At 38.2% G+C, this 20,079-nt stretch overlaps 2 protein-coding genes across 4 annotated transcripts in view; one reads left to right on the top strand and one right to left on the bottom strand.

The window, feature by feature from the left end:
• LOC145204840 (sodium channel protein type 3 subunit alpha-like) overlaps window positions 1-20,079 on the top strand; it is a 96,113-nt gene that overhangs the window by 28,566 nt on the left and 47,468 nt on the right. For 2 of the 3 annotated variants that reach the window (XM_080077435.1, XM_080077436.1), the window contains exons 26-41: window positions 373-601; window positions 1,388-1,489; window positions 2,074-2,170; window positions 2,422-2,618; window positions 3,025-3,198; window positions 3,660-3,782; window positions 4,168-4,370; window positions 4,753-4,855; window positions 5,387-5,507; window positions 5,895-6,073; window positions 6,664-6,855; window positions 7,352-7,471; window positions 7,545-7,693; window positions 8,065-8,195; window positions 8,865-9,101; window positions 9,689-11,255. In XM_080077435.1, the coding sequence (XP_079933561.1) occupies window positions 373-601; window positions 1,388-1,489; window positions 2,074-2,170; window positions 2,422-2,618; window positions 3,025-3,198; window positions 3,660-3,782; window positions 4,168-4,370; window positions 4,753-4,855; window positions 5,387-5,507; window positions 5,895-6,073; window positions 6,664-6,855; window positions 7,352-7,471; window positions 7,545-7,693; window positions 8,065-8,195; window positions 8,865-9,101; window positions 9,689-10,758 (3,427 nt within the window). In that variant the 3' untranslated portion in view covers window positions 10,759-11,255. Of the gene's footprint in view, window positions 1-372; window positions 602-1,387; window positions 1,490-2,073; window positions 2,171-2,421; window positions 2,619-3,024; window positions 3,199-3,659; window positions 3,783-4,167; window positions 4,371-4,752; window positions 4,856-5,386; window positions 5,508-5,894; window positions 6,074-6,663; window positions 6,856-7,351; window positions 7,472-7,544; window positions 7,694-8,064; window positions 8,196-8,864; window positions 9,102-9,688; window positions 11,256-20,079 lie in introns of those variants that run through there. The other variant, XM_080077437.1, reaches the window with a different exon arrangement.
• On the bottom strand, window positions 11,637-19,124 carry LOC145204845 (exocyst complex component 2-like). Its single transcript, XM_080077444.1, has 22 exons — window positions 18,975-19,124; window positions 18,621-18,794; window positions 18,426-18,555; window positions 18,048-18,180; window positions 17,869-17,980; window positions 17,715-17,795; window positions 17,554-17,654; window positions 17,369-17,495; window positions 17,015-17,230; window positions 16,827-16,891; window positions 16,440-16,592; window positions 15,795-15,976; window positions 15,369-15,490; window positions 15,142-15,203; window positions 14,418-14,558; window positions 14,004-14,093; window positions 13,828-13,944; window positions 13,338-13,479; window positions 13,187-13,242; window positions 12,842-13,026; window positions 11,880-11,939; window positions 11,637-11,816 (listed from the first exon to the last, which is right to left on the bottom strand). The coding sequence occupies exons 1-22, from the start codon at window positions 19,078-19,080 to the stop codon at window positions 11,741-11,743; spliced, it is 2,631 nt and encodes an 876-aa protein (XP_079933570.1). The 5' UTR covers window positions 19,081-19,124; the 3' UTR covers window positions 11,637-11,740.

Genomic DNA, 20,079 nt, shown 5'->3' on the forward strand with positions numbered 1-20,079 from the left:
AAAAGTTGGTAAGTTTAGTTTTGTGTAGGTAACCAAGGTTTGAGAAGTACAAAAGTATTTGTACGTACATAGTGGTTTTATTTTTATTGTTTTTGTTTTAATTTAATGAGTGTCCAAACACTAAAATTGTGCTTTGTGATCAGTTTAAATCTGTTTTTATTTATTTATTTCGTTTTGTATGTTTCTGTATATTTAATGCTTAAACATTCCAATACTTGCTTAAACCCTAAGGCACTTGTTCCCAGCAAGAAAGAATTCTTTACAAGGGAGGAATTTTAGAACTTGAGGGGAGGAATTTACCTTAAACCGCCCTTATACTTAGATTTGTACATACATAAAGCATCACATTGTAACTTCTACTGTGTTTTTCAGGCAATCCCGAGGTGTCCTGAGCAAAGAAGGTCATCTCAGCGCCAATGCAGTGAACATATTCCGCAATGAAATGGTGACAGTTGTGGTTGATCCCAATTCTAATTCCTCGCCACCAGATGGCAGAGTTGATGGATACGCCACCAGTGGAACGACGGGAAACACAATAGAATGTAAATACGAAATCGCACTTGATTCGCCGGAAACCCCAGCAAAGGATTATCTTACAACGGTGAGCTAGGATTTTTTTACAGTTGTTGGAATCGCAATTTTTTCAATGACATTACACGGCTAGTTTGCAGTGCATTTCATTTGAGTGCGTGTCTAAATTGTTACCATATGGTTTGACATCCGCTAGAAAAATCTAGCCCGTGTAGCTCACTTGGTAGAGTGGGTAAGACTTCTGTCGTGGGTTCAAACCCCACCGCAGACTATATATTTCTAGCCTGTACCGTGCCATATGAAAATGACGTAGGGTCCGGCTTGATTTACTATAACCAGGGTTGCCATACCGTCCTTATTTCTAAGATTTGTCCTTATTTTGAAGGGTTATGTCCGAAACGTTTATTGTCCTTATTTCTAAGAAATGTCCTTCTTTTTGACTTGCGTCCTTATTTTGTCTTATTTTCAACAATCACAAGGAACAAACTTAGTGAAATGACAGTCAAATCCATGCTATAAGTAAAAGTAAACCTAGACCTGAGCTGTCATGAGATGCACGAAGTATTCTTTACAAACAAGAAGTTGCTGGAACAGATTTTTTCTGGTCCAAATATTGCATATGATATGTCATGGCTCGTATAAATGCAAAGATTTGTTCAAAAGCGTTCGTTTCGTATGAAAAGTTAATTTTTCAGTTGTCCTTATTTTTGGTTTCATGTCGATGGCAACCCTGACTATAACGCCTTCAAAAGGTTTGGAGTATTATGGCAGACTAAGGGCTAAGAAACAATAATTTTCATTCAAAATTAACTTTAAACATTGCCAACTTCTGATTGCCCCTTTTATTTGTTTCCAGGAATCAGTGGTTGTGCCAATCGCCGCATTAGAATCCGACTTTGAAAACCGGGATAGTGACAACGCTTCTGACAATTCAAGCTTGTGCAGCGATTTGTCCAATGTAAGTGACGATCTAAGTTATTCACTGAGAATCTGTAACACCTGGGGAAAAGTGAACAATTTTGAAACTTTTGCTATTACTTTCGAAGCAGTAACATTTAAGTGACTGTATAGGTGACTCTAGTAAACTTTGATTTTTTTCTACGTCGGCTACTTTAAGTATGCTTCATCTTTACTTCTTTTAAGGCAGTAATATTTAATTGACTGTAGATGATTCATGTTGATTTTGCTATGAATGCTTCGTGTTACACTGATTTGAATAAGAAATGATATCAATAAGGCAAGCAGTGACCGTTAAACCTTCGCGGTAATACCCACTTCTGGGTCTTTGTGGCATAAAGGTTGTCGGTAGTAAATTAGTCATACGATACATCACGTTATATTTGTGGCTACAATTTCTTTCATTAAATGGTTTAAAAGTGGAAATTGGAGTTATTAAAATTTTGCCCTGCCTTAAACGCTATTTAAAAGTTTTGTTTTTCAAGATTGTTTTTACGTAAATAGTTAGAAAGTGAATGGTGGAATAAAAAGGCTCTGACCCAAACCCTTTTGTAATAATTTGTTTTTCATTATTTCGGTTTGCAGAAATCGATGAGCACCAATTCTGATTCCGTATCTTCGATAAGCAACAGTGAATATGAGAGAAGACAAGCTGATATTGAACGCAAGACTGTTCCAGCAGGTTAACAACTTATCGCTATGTATAATGTCCGTTCAATTCACTGTAGCGAGCATCATTCAGTTCATATAACAAGTCAAAACTTACGAGAGAAGTTAAAAAGAAAAAGGGCGCGTCACGTGTTATGAACCACTCGATGGGGAAAGTACGTAGTTTCCTTCTGATGGTCGTCGTAAAAAAAAAAACAATTTCTAGTTTTCCCCAAAAAACGAAAAACAACAACATGTAAACATTTTTCCTCGTATTGTTTTTAGAGGGTGAGAATGCAGACGAACCTTCAGCCTGTTGGCCTGACAAGTGGAGAGCGAGATTTGCTTGCTGCGATCCATCGTCTGAGGAAGGAATTTACAAAGTTTGGTGGAACGCACGTAAAGTCTGCTACAGGATTGTGGAGCATCCCTGGTTTGAAACCTTCATTATTCTCATGATCCTGCTCAGCAGCGCCGCACTGGTGAGTAGTATTTGGTGACTGTTCGTGCACTACGTATAAATTTGAATGGTTCATTTACTTAAAACGGCAAGCCTGGCCTAAATATAATTAAAAAACAAGCAGTGTGTGTAAGTCGCCGGGTCAAATTTGTGTTTTATATTCTACACCAATAGTTCTTAACCTTTTTATTCACTCCCTTTTACCATTACCAACTATGACATAAATATGACGCCACGAAAGTAAAAAAATGACGATGTTATTAACCCTTACAAAGGCATATTAACCCCATTGGTTAAGGGCCGTAAAAATGTTCTCTAAGGAACAGACTTATCTAGTGGCCGCATGATCTAACAGCAATGTTAGCTGCTAAAATTCACAATTGTTGAAGCCCTGTACAGCAAATAAAAAATATGAAATTTCGTTTTAGGCATTCGAAGACGTTTATTACCGGGACCGCAAGGTTCTGCGCAAGATCTTGAAATACGCGGATCGGATTTTCACTTACGTTTTCATATTTGAAATGTTACTGAAGTGGGTCGGTTACGGATTCAAGAAATATTTCACTAACGCCTGGTGTTGGCTCGATTTCCTTATAGTTGGGGTAAGTTACAAATAAAATTTTGCTGCAAAAATGATTGCGTTGTGTTAACAGTGTCTGTCATGGTCATAACTTTAAAAAAGATCGCTGAAATTCGGTAGGTTAAAAAAAACTCGGTTGAGTCCCATTATTGACGACACATGTGAACAAAATATGTTGCTTGAAGTAGTAAAACTGACACTTTTGGAACACTTTATGCTGATCTGTTCATAAGTTTAATGCTGAAAATTATACCCAAATAGACATAAAAAGCGACATGCTTTATTTTTCAAACGTTTCGACAAATGCTCATGCCATCATTAGTGACTGTTACTTTTAAAAACTGATGCTTTGTAAAAAATGTTGTACACTATATGCTTTTCCGCTAAAAATGTGTAAGGTTTTCGACTTTATATGACCTAAAAATGCCCTAACTGACTGTACTTTGTGTAATTAGTTGTATGATTTCTATTGTTTGTCGTTAGGTGTCGCTGGTGGGTCTGGTAGCAGAGGCAGTTGGGATGGACAAAATCACAAGTATCAGGTCACTCCGAACATTGAGAGCGCTCAGACCTCTACGGGCTATGTCACGATTCGAAGGAATGAAGGTTCGTTTATCGGTTCCGTTAAAGTTCATAGCACCCAAACACTTTTTCAAGATTTTTTGAAAAGCAATTTACCCACCACCCGAAATAAAATACTGACGTGATGAAATACATGAAGACGTGTTAAAAAATAATAATAGCAAAAACAACCGCATGAAAAATCCATTCATTGTATTTGATTTTGTCACTATCGACCTAATCTTTAAAGAGCAAAAATAGCTTAGACGGTGCACACTGTTTCGACCTATAATGTCTTATCAGTGCAGCTTGTTATAAGAGATAGGCTCTATTGGCTATTTTAGCCTTCCAACAGGACTCCAGTTTGTAACAAATAGCCTAATTTGGAAATTTCAAAACTTTTTTTAACCATTCAAAAAATTCATTCCAGGTTGTTGTAAACGCCTTAATCGGGGCAATCCCGTCAATCGTGAACGTGCTCATGGTATGTCTCATATTCTGGCTCATATTTTCCATCATGGGAGTGAACCTGTTTGCTGGCAAGTTCTGGAAATGCGCCAACATTACCAGTGGGGAGAAATTGCCTCCGACCAACTACGTGTTTCAGAATGTGACGTATCCGGAAATAAACAAGTAAGTGAGACTGTGAAAGGGTTGCTTGTGTTTATTGGAGCGATGTATTCTTTAAGACTAATGTACGCACACTTGCTCACATATTCATGGCACACAACAACATTTCGAACGCACATAGTAATAATATCCAACATAAACTGGAATAAATAACCTCAACATCATGTTGCTCACAGTGACCTCAATTATACTGTGTGTGCCCAAACACGTGAAAAATTAATGAACCGAATATTGAAACCGATTTACCGAAAACATTATAATGTACTGATTTCTTATGTGCTGTTTGGGTAATTTGAAACTAAAAGACTGTTTGTCCAGTTGAGAGTTTCCAATGATAAGCATAAAATCTATGGAGAACCTAATAAATGGTGTTTATTTTTTCCAGGACGGTGTGTAACGAGCTGACTGCACTTTCGCCAGATATTCGCTGGAAGAACGGCAAAGTTCACTTCGATAATGCATTTTCAGGATACCTCGCCCTTTTGCAGGTATAAAAAGTTGTCTCATTTTTGCAACTGTAAAAAAGCAAACTTTTTCCTGTCCTTAATGTTTAATTGCAAAAATTGAGTCTCTTTAATACACGTTTATTCCTCACGGGGTAAATTGTTTTCTACTATTTTACTTCACATGAGAGGATAATTTTATTACCCTTGTCAATTTCATGGTCATATTTTGTTCCAAACACTCCCAGTTGCATTTTTACCTACAATGCAACAAACTAACTTCATTGTGAGCCCACGTCACATAACGGCTTGCAGTTTAAGGAAATTTACTCAACTCAATCGGGTTTGAGACGACTTGTACAGTGACCTAAGCATATTTTATTGTGTAAACTATGTGTAGTATATTATATGATCACGAATCACCAGAGAGTATGAGAGATAGAGACACAAGTCGCGAAAAAAAATATTTGATAGAAAACTTTAACAAGACGGAAATCATCCACCGTTTTTTTTTAGATTAAGTGATGCCATCACCAGTTTCTTATTCTACTAGAAGCATATTTTATGGTGTTCCAGGTTGCAACGTTTAAGGGTTGGACGGAGATTATGTATGATGCTGTCGATATCACGTATGAAGATAAACAGCCAATCTTCGAAGCGAGTTTCTACTTCTACTTTTACTTTGTTGCATTTATTGGTAAGTGTCAATAAAAATTTCAACAGACCAAGCTCTTTATGCCAAAAACTTCGCATATATAACCGCATATTGTTATTGATAAAAAGTGATATCCTGACTACAAAACAAAAGTGTTACGTTTTGCAATTCTTTCTATAATTAAATATGTGTTTGTTCAATGCCAGAATGTTTTTTTTTATAATATATTCAACAGTCCTTTTCTAAATTACATGTGGCTACTCATATTACTTATGATGGCATGAGCATTTGCCGATAAGTTTGAATAATAAAGCATGTCACTTTTTACATCTATTTGGGCTGTTATATTCCCCATTAACAGATCGTTGTATAGTATTCCAAATATGGTACCGTTGTGCGCTTGAAATTTAAATGATACACTTGTTGCAGTGTTCGGGAGTTTTTTCACGCTCAACCTGTTCATTGGTGTGATCATCGACAACTTCAACCAGCAGAAGAAGAAGTTTGGAGGACAGGACATTTTTATGACTGAAGAGCAAAGAAAATATTTTAATGCCATGAAAAAACTTGGATCTAAGAAACCCCAGAAACCTGTGCCAAGACCTAAAGTAAGTGATTTTGCAGTGTTGTGTAAGATACAGTCACGAATTCGAGTGAGTTTATGTGATTGTTCGTGACAAACACTCGACTCAATTCATATGATTGCTCGTGATAAAAATTTGATTAGACTCAGTTTAGATTATTTCTCGTGACAAAATACTCAACTCGAGTCAGTTCACGTGATTGTTCGTGATGAAAAACTCGACTCGAGTCACTTCATGTGATTGCTCATGATGAAATACTTGACTCGAGTTAGTTTATGTGATCGTTTGTGAAAAAATACCCGACTCGATTGAGTCTGCTCGTGATGAAATACTTAAATCGAGTCAGTTCATGTGATTTCTCGTGATAAAACACCCGACTCGATTGAGTCACTTCATGTGATTGCTTGTGATGAAATACTTAAATCAAGTCAGTTCATGTGATTTCTCGTGATAAAATACCCGACTCGAGTGAGTCGATTCATGTGATCGCTCGTATTTCAAATACTGCCTCAAGTCACTGCGTGTAAATCAGGTCACGTTGACCCTGAAAAATGTCAAACCTGACAAAATTTGTTCGTAATCAACTAAATATTTGCCCTGATGTTTTATTTCAGAACAAACTGCAAGGCTGGGTTTTCGATATCGTCACTCATCAGATGTTTGAGATCACGATCATGATCCTTATCATTTCTAACATGCTCACGATGATGATTGAATCATATAATATGTCGGACACATTCACCTCCATACTCGAATACATCAACTACGTTTTTGTGGCGATTTTCACGGGTGAAGCCACGATTAAGGTAAATCGGCAAAAAGTGACATTTTGAACAAGGTTTTTGCAGCTAAACTATAATATTTTAAAGCTTCGCCACGAACTATTTGATTTGTCCATTAATAAATACAGTAAACCTCGGTTAAACCGGATTCGGTTAATCCGGATCTTCGCTTAATTCGGGCAAAACTCGAGGTACAAATGATTTGTAATGTTATCAGGCTTTAACTAATCGACATCGGTTAATCCAGATCTTCGCCTAATCCGGATTGATTTTTTTGGTCGAATCGGATCCCGATTAACCGAAGTTTAATGTACAAATGATTGTTGTGTGCACCCACTCAAAATCACCAAGATTTTTGGAATTAACCGGAATATTATGTTAACTAATAATAAGCTACATTCTAGGATTCGGTATGCAATAAAAAGAAACTTGTGAACAGCCAGCATCAAATGTAGTTGGTTTTCATGGGGGCAAAGCTTTATTTCACGTAGATTTTTCAACGGATGTTTTCGATTACCAGATTTTCGCACTACGTCATCACTACTTCAAAAACCCGTGGAACGTTTTCGATTTCATTGTCGTTGTGCTCTCGATCATTGGAAGCACAATGAGTGAGCTCATAAAGAAGTATTTCGTTCAGGTTTGTTACGTCACACAACGTGTATTGTCACGTAATAACGAGTTAATTTTTCACGATTATAACTTTTACGCAGCCGACCCTGTTCCGTATCATTCGCCTTGCTCGCATCGGACGAATCCTGCGTCTCATCAAAGGAGCGAAGGGAATTCGTACTCTGCTCTTCGCCCTGATGATGTCACTACCCGCTTTGCTCAATATCGGCTTGCTGCTCATTCTCGTCATGTAAGTGTACACTATTGCATATGACGTCATCGAATCTCGCGTGTGACGTCATCGAATCTCGCGTATGACGTCATTGAATTTGGCATATGACGTCCTCGAATCTTTAATATGACGTCATCGAAAATCGCATATGATTTCATCAAATCTTGCATATGACGTCATCGAAAAAAATGCATATGACGTCATGGAAACTCGCATATGACGTCATGATAACTCGCATTTGACGTCATCGAAACTCGCATATGACATCTAAAGTTTTAACGTTTTAAAGCGCCGAAATTAAACTAACATTAAAATAATTTGCTTGACCTGTGGGAAAAGGATTGAAGAAGTTTGTAAACTCCATATTAAACTTTGTATTCTATGTTCAGGTTCATTTATTCGATATTCGGAATGTCTCAGTTCGCCTACGTACATCGGGGAGCGGGAATTGATGACATGTTCAACTTTGAAACATTCGGGAATTCGTTCCTCTGTCTCTTTATGATCACAACATCGGCAGGTATGACCATATTTCGTTGCTTGGCCTAAAGTGGAAAAACAAAAGGTCTCGTTGGAGGGACTTTTGTCAGTTATAAACTACTATTGCTTGAAACACTGGCGAATTCGGGTAGCTAAGGTGGTCACCTCGTGTCGTTTTGTGAATTAGGTTGGCGGTGCAGACACAATTTTCCAGAAAGTTTGCAAAGAAAAGTGTTAAGAAGCCTTGGTCTATGTTTTTTTATTTATTGGTTTTCCTGTTTAGTCTAGCAATGGGTAAAATTCCTTCTCAGCATAAAGATCATTCAACTTACTCAGTGAACTTTCAAACACTTCTGAATATTAAGTGACGAAAATCGGTTTCACGAAGGGACATTACTAGATTTTTTTCACCTTTTTTGAACAGACTTGGAAACCAAATATCAAATAAAATATAAATATACATCTATTATATCACATGGAGTTAAACAAAACAATACCTTCATGTAACGCCAAACAATTTCTTGAACCACATTTGGTATGACGCGTTTAATCGGCCAGGCGTACTATGATTTATAAATGAGTTTGCCGTTATCTCTGGTCTGCAAGGACGCTTCAGTGCTGATCCAAGTTATGAATTTGTGTTTCTTCAGCCACAGTTATGCATTTTTTCTTGATCAAACCTTGTAACCACACTTGCACGCCTGCATAGGTTGGAACGGTCTATTGGATCCAATTCTTGACTCGGAGGCTCCGTACTGTGACCCCGACTTAAAAAACGGAAACCCGAACGGCCGAGGGGACTGTGGTAATCCGACCACTGGGTGCGCCTTCTTCGTCACTTATCTTATCTTTACGTTTCTGATCGTGGTCAACATGTACATCGCGATTATCCTGGAAAACTTTGGCGTGGCTACTGAGGAAAGCACAGATCCACTGGGCGAAGATGGTAGGAGTTGTAGGGAGTTTATAACTTGTCGATGATGGTGTTGCTTCTCTTCAATCGTCTTGCATGGTCGTTGTAGCTGCTTGCAAGGTTTTTCAGCTTAATATGTCTTGTGGCTGTTTAACTCATTATTGGTCTGAAGGTTCCAGTACTTCAGCATTGCTAATTGCTTGTCGGTCTGTACAACGTTTGTAACCATTTGAATGTTCATGCATGTTTTACATATTTGTAACTTCATTAACTCAGTTTGTTGGCGTTGGTATGAATTTCTGTGCAGTTTTCTGGTCTGTTTGTCTGTCCTGAGTTCCTCTACAAGGTTTGCTGATCTGTTCATGTCGGGTAATATCTTTTCTGTCTGATACTTTTTCCAAACTTATCATGATGTCTCTCTTACATTGCTCTCTTTTGTAACTCTTACTGCATGTCTCCATTAGGTCTTTTGTCGGTGTTGCATGACTAATGATGATAGAAATATCATCATTTGGAGTTTTGGTCCGCGTGTTGGGTGACGTCATCTGTTACTTAAATGACGTTGCAACTGTATCAGCTGAGGATGTTATGATAACCTGACTGTATGTGTGTGTTCGTAGATTTTGAGATGTTTTATGAGGTTTGGGAGCGTTTCGACCCGAAAGCGACGCAGTTCATCACTTTCTCCAACCTCTCTGACTTCGTGGACAGCCTGGAACCTCCGCTACGTGTTCCTAAACCCAACAACAGAAGTCTGATCGCGATGGACCTTCCTATGGTGATCGGGGACCGACTTCACTGTCTTGATGTTCTCTTCGCGCTTACTAAGAGAGTTCTCGGTGAATCAGACGAGTTGGAAGGACTCCGCTCCCAGATGGAAGAGAAGTTTATGGCGTCCAACCCTTCCAAGGCTTCGTACGAACCAATCACAACCACGCTACGTAGGAAGCAGGAGGAAGTATCTTGCACTCTCATCCAACGCTGGTGGAGACGAACCCGGGTCCTCCGCACCGTCCGCATCGCATCCATGCATCTCCTCGACCACAAAGCAGACGGCGAGCGTCGTCGTGACAACCGTGACGATGATGATGACGCACCAGGTGCCTATGCCGTTGCCACGGGCGACGCGGGTGATGACGCCAGCAGCAGTGGGCACAAGTCAACCGTGCAAGTCGAGATCAACAACGTCACAGAGCATGGAAATCCCCCCACGTACGACGAAGCTGTCTCCGGAACTCAATCTCCTCTTCTCATCAATTCAACACAGACTGCCGCGGCCCCCATTGTCACGACGATGCATCGACCAACGTCACTCATCAATGAGGTCACAATGACGATGTCGTCAACGGCGTCTAGCACGTCACCGCTTAACACGTCACTCTCCGCAACTTCATCGTCGCCAAACTCCCACGTGGACAGCGCGGAGAGAAGAGCGTCAAAAACGCTTCCGCTGGAAAGCGCTGCGGGCTCGGTCCCGACCGAGTCGGACGCCGAGAACAACAATGATAATACGCCGAGAAATTCGAACGCTGCGTTCCTGGCAAATGCTTACAAAGATGAAGGAAATTCCCCTACTATGGACCGTCGGACCGGGGAAGCGGTCGTCGTCTATCCACGTCACGTGACCAACGCTCGCGCAGTGGCGCCAACTGGTGGCGAGCCGAAGACAGACAAGCGCGCCGTCTCTTAACCCGCGGGACGGGAAACAGCATGCATTAAGCTTATGTTGGATCGGTCGCGGGTTTTTCAGATCCCTGGCACAAAGTAGGGCGATTTCGGATGCCAGCAGCAGCAACGGCGGCGATTCGGACGATGGTTTCCGGCGCAAAACCGACTGTTTCCTTGTGAGAATGTATTACTTGTAAGATTTCTCGTGCTCGTCAATATCCTTGTGTATTTCAGCGAACAAAAAGTTTCAAATTATTGATCAACAACATGTTTCTGCCACCACCAGATCAATGCAGTCCACTGCAATGAACAATGTTTCCCCCTAACCTAAAGCCCGCGATCAAAATACTTGCAATGTTCACTCGGCTCGGTCGGTGCAACACCTACCGGCCAAATCTTGTTGTTTTTTCTTCGCTCTGATGACGTATCCCATTCAGTGTTGGTAACTCTTGTACAAAAACAGATTGATATTATTCCTGTGTCTTAATTGAGCGAATAAATACTCATACTCGTGACAAACTCCTATCTGATGTATTCCTGTCTACACACAACGTACACTGAGGACCACTGTGAGCAACATTAGATGTACACGCTGTGGCCACACACAAGTTTATGTGCAGCATAGATTTTCATGTGTCTGGGCAAACACACAAGCTCCCTGAAAACACGGAGGACCACTGTGAGCAACATTAGATGCTGTGGCCACACACCAGTTCATGGACTACATATATTTCCCTTATCTTCCCACAAACAACATAGCATATGACTTTTTTATAACGTTTTCTTGTCTTGATATTTAAATTTTAAAACTGTAGCTCAGCGAGGGTAATTAGTTTTTCCTAACAGAGCTTAGTGGCAGAGACATATGCCTACTTGAAGCTAGAAACACTGCAACATATATAACTTGCAAACTTTGTATTGCACGAGTAAATAATGCCACACAATATTTCGGTGTATGCGGCAGCGAATAATCTTGCAACAGCCGGGTTATATCTATTATTTCTTCATCCTACTGCTTCTAATGATCTGAGCTGGAACAAAAGTCGACTCTTGAACCTGACAATGAGTTCATCCAGAGTTCTGAAACAAATCAATATTTGTTGGGAAATGTTAAACATGAAATCACGTTGTATAAGTTGTTACCTTCGCTCCAAACTGTTCGTTAACTGCGGCAGAATCGCTAGAGCCGCAGAAAAACTCTTGCTGAAAAGTAAAGAGAAAGTTAAAATACACAAATAAGCTACTAGACCAGTGGTTCTTAACCTTTTTGGTGTGGTTTCCCACTAAAGTAAATCACCAAGTTCGAATTCCCCCCTCTGTTATTTTTATAATGATGTTTTGTGCCCAACATTAACAAAAAAAATATTCTTCAATCGAAATAATTGAAGCGAAGCGATTTGGTAAAGGTATACTGCAATCTTATTGAGTTTGAATAGTTATTTCATGAGAAAGTAAAATCGTGGGGAATTTTGAAAAATCTCATATGCTTGCGTTAGTCATTTATTGCATCACAATCAACAGATCAAATGCATATATTCGCGAACAATAACAAAGTCATTGATACTTTTAGTAATTTCTGTGACGTAACAAACGATTTTTGAATTTTTATGCGCCCTGTAAAACTAGGTGATCTTAATCTTACATGTTGTTGCGGAAAATATTGTATTAAATTAATTTTCAACGGTTAATTTCAACCCACGGGCCCGAGTTTGGTGACTTCTGACTCACATTATTTCCCTCTAAAATCATTAAATTTCCCACTAGTGGGAAATTTCCCACCGGTTAAGAACCACTGTACTAGACTAAAGCAATTGCATTTTCTGCAAATTTATGATCTAATCTGTTGCATTTACTACCATACCTATAACCTACTTTTCAACACCAGCCGAACGTATCCTAAAAAGTACGAACGGCCAGAGGATTTGTAGATTAAAAATATATTCGATTTAAAACGTTTAGCAAGCTGAAAACCCATAAAAACCCGAATAGTGAAAACTAAACAATGATTTTTTCGAAATTAGAAACAGGTTTTTCAATGACTTTGTTTCACAAGATATGCAGGAACGACAACTTATTTTAGCAAATTATTTGTTTGTTTAACTTACTCGGAGTCGCGTGTTGCGAAGGAAACGGTGGCTTGTTGTATTGTTTCTATGTCGAGGCGCGCCTGCAGCGAACCGTTCACACCGATTCGCGTAACGCACTCCACCAGGCGGAGCAGCTCGTCGGCAACAGCTTGAATTACGTCGGTCATTACCCTGACAACGAGCGCCGGGCAAATTGAGTAAACCTGAAAAAAAAAACATATGTCAAATTACAGTGTCGACGCCCTTTTGAAAAAAATCGTGGATTAACGGTTGTGCAATAAATGTTTGTTACTACGCGATATTTTTGGCCAAGTCGTTTATAGATACTTTAGCATAATGACCCATTGCCAAATTAGTTCATACCTCTGAATGAATTGTAATGATTGACATCAACGCTGTTTTGATGTAGGGACGGACATCTGAAACATAAACACAGCTTAAAAATTACTGCTCTAAATAAAACCAAAGCCACTATAGATAGCTTGAGATTTCTGAGCGCAGTAGCGTCCCCTACCAGATGGTTTAAGGCAATTATTCCAGTCGAAATTGCCCGCGTACATTCCTGGCTCCAGAGCGCCCGTCAGCGGTTCCACGCGATGTTCCAAGTAGGCGTCAAACAGTTTCTTGTCCAACTCAGCTGTAGCTGATTCACAAGTCTGAAGGAAAAGCAATGTATGTAACTTGGATATATGACTTTTCCAATGGAATGTTTCACTATTAACAGTTTTGGTTCTAAGCTTATCCAGGAACCTCTGAGATCATGTCAGAAAAAGACAATATTTTTTAGAAGAAATTCATGTTTTGTTTTTACAGGGTATGTACATCCTGCATAAAAGTCAAATAGAAACCGCAAAACGGTCAGGATTCTAGAAAGCTTATGTTCATGCATTCGCTTAACTAGAATAGAGAACTATTTTGCCAAACAGCCTGTTAAACCTCATATGAATGAAAACCAGCTTACTTATTTCCAACAGCCTTATATTGTAAACAAAAGCTATCCCAACCTGTTCGGTGACCTCCACATTAGGAAAGTCAAGTTCCTTAAATTGTTGCAATAATGGAGCGATCAGATTGGTTGTTGTGTGAAAAAGATTGCTGATGCCAATTATCAGTCGCTGTTCCTGCAAGAAAATATGTGTTATTTTTATATGTTTAAAGTAACAAAGATATGCCTTCTTACTAATGGAGGTGGCGTTTCAGATGCAAGTTTGCCGGTATCAGGTTCAATTTCATCCAGAAATGAAGCTCGCTCAATACAAGAAGTAAAAACCTGCGCAGACAATAATTTCATGTTGACAAGTTGTTGTGACAAGCACGAGTTTTCAGCTTTTTTGCCAGAGAACATTTTTTTTAAATAACGTTTAATTCTAATGTAATATTACAACATAGAGTTTCTCGAACAAGCAAGACTAATGAATTCGACATTTATGACACAATTTACAACTATAAAACAGTTTTTTGGTGTGTGGAAGCTGTTAAAAAACTGACAAGTAGGGAAAAAGTTTGGGAAATTTTGTTAGAGATGAAACAAGAGACTGTGAAAATCAGATCCGCAAGAATTTTTAACAACGACATATAAAGCACAATTTCTCACCAGAAACAGGTTTGTGAGCAATTGTGAAATTCTGCTTTGCACAGCAAGTCTCGCAAACACAGGTTCTTCTCCTGGAAGGGATTGTAGTAAATCTCGAACAACTGCCAACAATTCCTGAACCAGTGTGTTGAACTGTGATGGCTGGAAGACAATAAATGTTGTAAACTACTGGTAGAAACAACCTTGAAACTACGAAGATTCAACAGAAAGCAGGCCTGTTTTTTAATATTTGTCTATTGATATTATATCGTTTTGGGCCATGGACCACCGGCCCAGTAAAAACAATATCATGGACCATTTCATTTTTGGCAAGATCGAAGTACGCATACAAAACAACCATTTGGGCTTGAATTATAATTCTGTAAAACCGATTTTCAAGAAGTGAGATACAATTGTTAACAGCTAACATTTTGATGCTCTTTCAACATGTAAAATGCAATCATTTCTAGTCCATTACTAAATTTAGTGGACATCCTGTGGACCACCCAATATGTCATCATGGACCACAGTTGAGTACTACTGTTATAAGAGCTCTGTTTATCATGAAAGAAATCCTCCCCAAAAATCATTGACTGTCTGTTTAGTTGAATAGTTTTGTGCAATTGTTAGTCTAATAGACTAAAAAAGTTTCTTGTGTCAGCATTAGTAAAATATTCTGGTACAGAACAGTGCTGTTGGCATTGATATTAGAAACAGCAACACTATCCTTAGTATGTTTAATTACCAGTTGTGTAACTCCCTTGTTGCTGACTTTCCAATCTTCCTTTAATCTCAATGCACGGACATCTGCAACACAGTTAAAACCTGCCTCAAACTTTTTTTTAATTGTGGATCACTTCAGCAAGTTTCAAGGCTATGCATTTTCACTAATGCAGTAAGGTTCAAACATGTTTTGAGTAATCATAGATCAACCTAATTAGTTTAGGAAAAATGTACTTGCCAAACAATTACCTTCCATTGCCTCGCTAAGGAATGTGCTGAGTGATAACACTCGCATGTCATGAATAACATCTTTAAGAGATTGTAAAGTTCCGTGAGGCAAACTCAACTGGGACAGTTCACTAAGTGCTTGTCTGTTAAAACAAAAACAAAAAACTCTGGAGTGTAAAAATATATATTGACAGTATATACAAAAAACTTATTGTTTTTGTTACGGGGTCAGTGACCTGAATTATAGCTTGGCGACTTACGGCTAGCTGTATTGGGTAACGATTTTTCTTTGGGAATCAAAACAACCAAATCAGAATTAAAACGCAACTATTTTACAAGAGCTGATGTACCTGAAACTTAAATTATTACAATCAACAGTAAAGTTAGAAAAGCTTGCGAAATGGGCTTATGTTAAAACTAAATTAAAAGTTTTTGGTTGAAACTCACCTCACAGATCTGACACAATCGGATAGAACTGTAGCAGGTAGAGGGATTTCTCCTGGCCAGACTCCGTACGATTCTCTTTCGTTGATGTCCTCTTCGTCTTCTTCCTCTACATGGAGCGTTGCTGGGAGGAATGCAGCTCGGAGCAAGTTCACAAACAGGATCACTGTGTCCCGGAGCAAACTCTGCATCATAAGAGGATGTTACATCACCATCTGTGGCAACAGTCATTGTGAAAAGCAACAAAAACAAGGCTGTTTAATACATTTGCCAGAAGAGCTCTATAAACTTGTTTAATATCGTGCTTGTTACTTCAGGGAAAATAAAGTTTTGACCTCAATCTTGGTTACAAGCATTTTTTCCTTAGGCAATATTGTGTACTAAGTACACATCCTTTGGCATATGCATGCAAATGACAAACCACTTGCACAACAAAAACAAGGCTGAATAAATGTGCAGTTTATTCTATTTGTCACATTAGTTCTGAGAAATATATAGGGTTTTAAACTGCATTCCTGTTTTCAAGCATTTTACTATTCAGGCAATATTGTGTGCTAAAATGTTATCTTATGGAATAGGTGGCAAAAATGGCAAACCACTTGCATAGAATTTGCAGAAATTCTATGCACCTACAAAATTGAACCCAACCTTCATCTGTTTGTAATTCTTTGATGCAGCTTCCTTTAGCTTTTCCACATCTGACGACTTTTCACCAGTCTCACTCAGGATAACTCCCGTCGAGTAATGTTTCCATAAATGCCAGTGCTCAGGAATTTGGCTCACTGCAATGTTTGTAAGCTCCTGCAAAAACAAGAGAGTTGTTAATTTTAGGACATATTACTTAGTAATAAGTTCAAGTGTCATACATGTCATACATCGTTATTTCACTAAAAGTCCATCTGTAAAATATGCCTGAACTTAGCCTCCTGGGATTTTACAAGGTTTTAAGATTCTTTAACAAACTTTTTTTACACATTTCAATAGATAAAGTACAGTTTTCCAATATTTTGTGAATCTATTAGAAATTTATAATACCTGAAGATATTGTTCACAAACTTGAACCTTTCCTTGTTCATCATTTTCGTTGGCACATTTTGAAGCTGTGAGAAGTAGATAAATTTAGTCTAGTTGTAATCACAAGATGCCGGTGTCAATAAAATACAAGGGCTAATAACACTAAATCATAAAGGCAGTACTGTTCTGCAAAACACAGAAAATAATACCTTGTTCAAGATATTTGTCCTTGCATTTTAGCATTGTCTCTTGAATCCATCCATGCTGATGGACGAGACATTCCCAGGCAGGATCTCCTACATCGCCAAGTCCGAGGAGATATCGAATCAACATTTTTTGTTTTGTAAGCGGAGCAGGAAGTTCTTGCACCTCTTGTTTAAGCTGGACCCGGAAATTCTCAATGCGATTTTCAACTTCATTGTAAACTGCAAATGATAGAATAAACTTAGAACTGAATTGTTTACATATAAGTACAGCAGACGGAGACAACAGTTACATATAATAACGGACTGACATATAGTAACAGATTGTTTACATGCATATGTAAGGCTTATGAACTTCACCTCTTTTAAAAACCCCAACATCTGTGTCAGAAAACAATGATTTTGCTTTCTCGTAGTCATTTATAACAACCCCATAATCTCCTTTTTGTATGTTCCTTTCAATGCTCAATGGCAGGTTGAACAGAAACTGTAAAATCAATTTTATGGTGACAAAAAATATGCAACCGAGTTGTTTAAAACATTACTTTAAATCGCTGAAGAACATTCAGAGTATTTCTAATTGAATCAGCACGGTCTTTGGATTGCAGAACAGTATCAAACAGTTCACTTGCTTTTTCACTAGCCTCTGTTAAAGAAAAGCCATTAATTTCTATACTGTCATATTAAACAAAAAACAACCACCAACCATTCAATGTGGCTTCCAGTTTATCTGTAATATTCCCATTACTACCACCAATGTCGTCCTTCAACATTTTGTGATGAATGTCTGTAATTAAATAAATGCTGACAGTTAAAATACTTGTACACAGTAACCACATGTTTCAGTATTGATGACATACTTGAAAGGGTTTCATGCACTTCAAAAAAGACTGGTAAACTGTCTTTAACATGATTTAGCGGAGCATTGTTGGTGTTTCGGTTTGCTTTTCTCTTCATGTATGCATGACCATCCTAAAATGGTCCAAAAGTTTAACACTTTAACACAGAAATATATTTGTATGTTATTTAGTATTTTTACCTTTAGTTTGTTGAAGGGTGTATTCTTATGACGTTCAAGCAAAAACCATGATGGCACAAAGTTTTCATCTGTTGGATCAGGGCTCCCTTTCACAAACATTTCAGCCAACTGCATGTGGGCTTGTGTTTTGTTTCTGTAAAATACATAGAAGCTCATAGGAATGGAAATCTGCAGTTACAAGCAAAAGCAAAGCCCTCACCAACATTTTCAAAACACAACTGCCATAATGGTTGCCTATGTACTTTGAAACAATGAAAATAACAACCTAAATAGATCTGATATCACTGCAGTTGGAATGAGCATTTGCCGATGTTTCAGCAATAAAGCCAGTCGCTTTTTACGTTCATTTGGGACATTATAACACAAATAAATAAATACCCCAAGTCCTCAGAGTTCAAACCGAGTGGATCAGTCCTAAGAGACAGCGTAGCAGTTTTCTGTGTCCGATCCAATCTCTGATCAACATATTCAGTCTCATCTACCCATACAGGAGAACTTTCAAGGGGACCTTGACCATAATGTTTATTTTCGATGTTTTACTTTATGTTTTGACTATTTGTCATGAATGCTTACCAACTCTTTTGGGTTTTAGTCCAGTAAAATGTACAGTACATGTCCCAGTGCCACCACTTCTTGTGATGACAACAATGTCACCTTTTCCCACCCCAGTGGAAGAGCGGCAAATCAATTTTGATGTTGACACCCATTCAACTGTCATTGAACAGTTTCTTCCACAGATGGCAACACCTGCATTAGATTATATCTTTAAATTCCTTAATTTGGTCAAAACGGATAAATATGAAATCCTTTTTATAGATTAAGGTTTATAGTTTAGCTGTATTTTTTTTAAGAAGTTTTGTACAAGTCACCAGCTTTTGGAAAACCTTTGTATTCTAAACAACATTGTTTTTTGTCCAGTCTTCTTACCTATAATATCATTTTGGTTATTGCCAAGGTTCTCTCCTCGAATAGTTACTCTAGTTCCAGGTGAGCCCTCTTTGGGTGCTATTCCAGTTACAACAGGTGGTGGCATGATTCTTTTTTACTACGATCTAAACTAAAACCAAAAAAAAGAAACTATTTCTGCTGTACACATTGGTTAAAAATACATACAGTCCCTTTTATGAGGTGTTGTTTTAGGCGGATAATATTTGCAAGTTCTTTAAACTAAACAATAAATAAATGTCAGCCTAAAATTAAATCTTGCAACGATTTGTGTTTGTCAACATTGTAATTTTGCAAATGTTAAAAATAGCCAAAATATCCGTCCCTTAAAAAAAAAATAAAAATTTGAAAGCTGTGAACCGTGACGGAAGTTATAGAACGTTTTGCAGACAACTTTTTTGTCAGAATTAGTCGTTTGCAGTGTTTGTTAATTTAAGACGTTGACTGCTTTGAAATAAATTTATAGATAGCATCTGAACAGTAGGATTGTTGTTCTGGTCGCAATCGGTAATGTGTTAGTTTCCAAGTTGGATTTTCCGTTTTTGTAATGCGTTTGCGTTGTTTATAGTTTTAGTTTGTTATTTGGCCCGTTTACGCTGCAACTTTTTTATGCTTTCAGAAAAGCGAATATATTGCCTCCTAAGGTTTTTAGAACAGCTATTTGTTTTGCTCAGTTAGCCGAAACACTAAATTTATTTTTAAGGATATTAATCATTACGGAAACAAAACCTAATGGCTGAACTTTTTTCCAGCTCTACTTTAGGTTGTTTTTAAAAATAAGAGGTTTATTGGGAAAACTTACTTACCGTTAAAGCAAAGTGATGATGAAAAGAAGTAATAGGTCGACCGTATGCAAGATATAAACAAGATAAAACTGTTCAAGGCTTTACATCAGTAGCAGGAATAGTTTTGACTGACAATGGCGTGGGTGTGACGTGACAAGCACGACAATAAGCATGTTCAAATTGGCCTTTGTGTACATAATGAACCTTAAAATAAAAAATAGCTTGTTAAAACGTGTCCAAAAAATGCGCATGATGTTTTTGGCAATACTTTAAAATGATATCTTTAGGCAGTATTAAGTAAA

This window comes from Phallusia mammillata, chromosome 8, assembly GCF_965637545.1.
Source record: "Phallusia mammillata chromosome 8, kaPhaMamm4.hap1.1, whole genome shotgun sequence".
NCBI lineage: Eukaryota > Metazoa > Chordata > Ascidiacea > Phlebobranchia > Ascidiidae > Phallusia > Phallusia mammillata.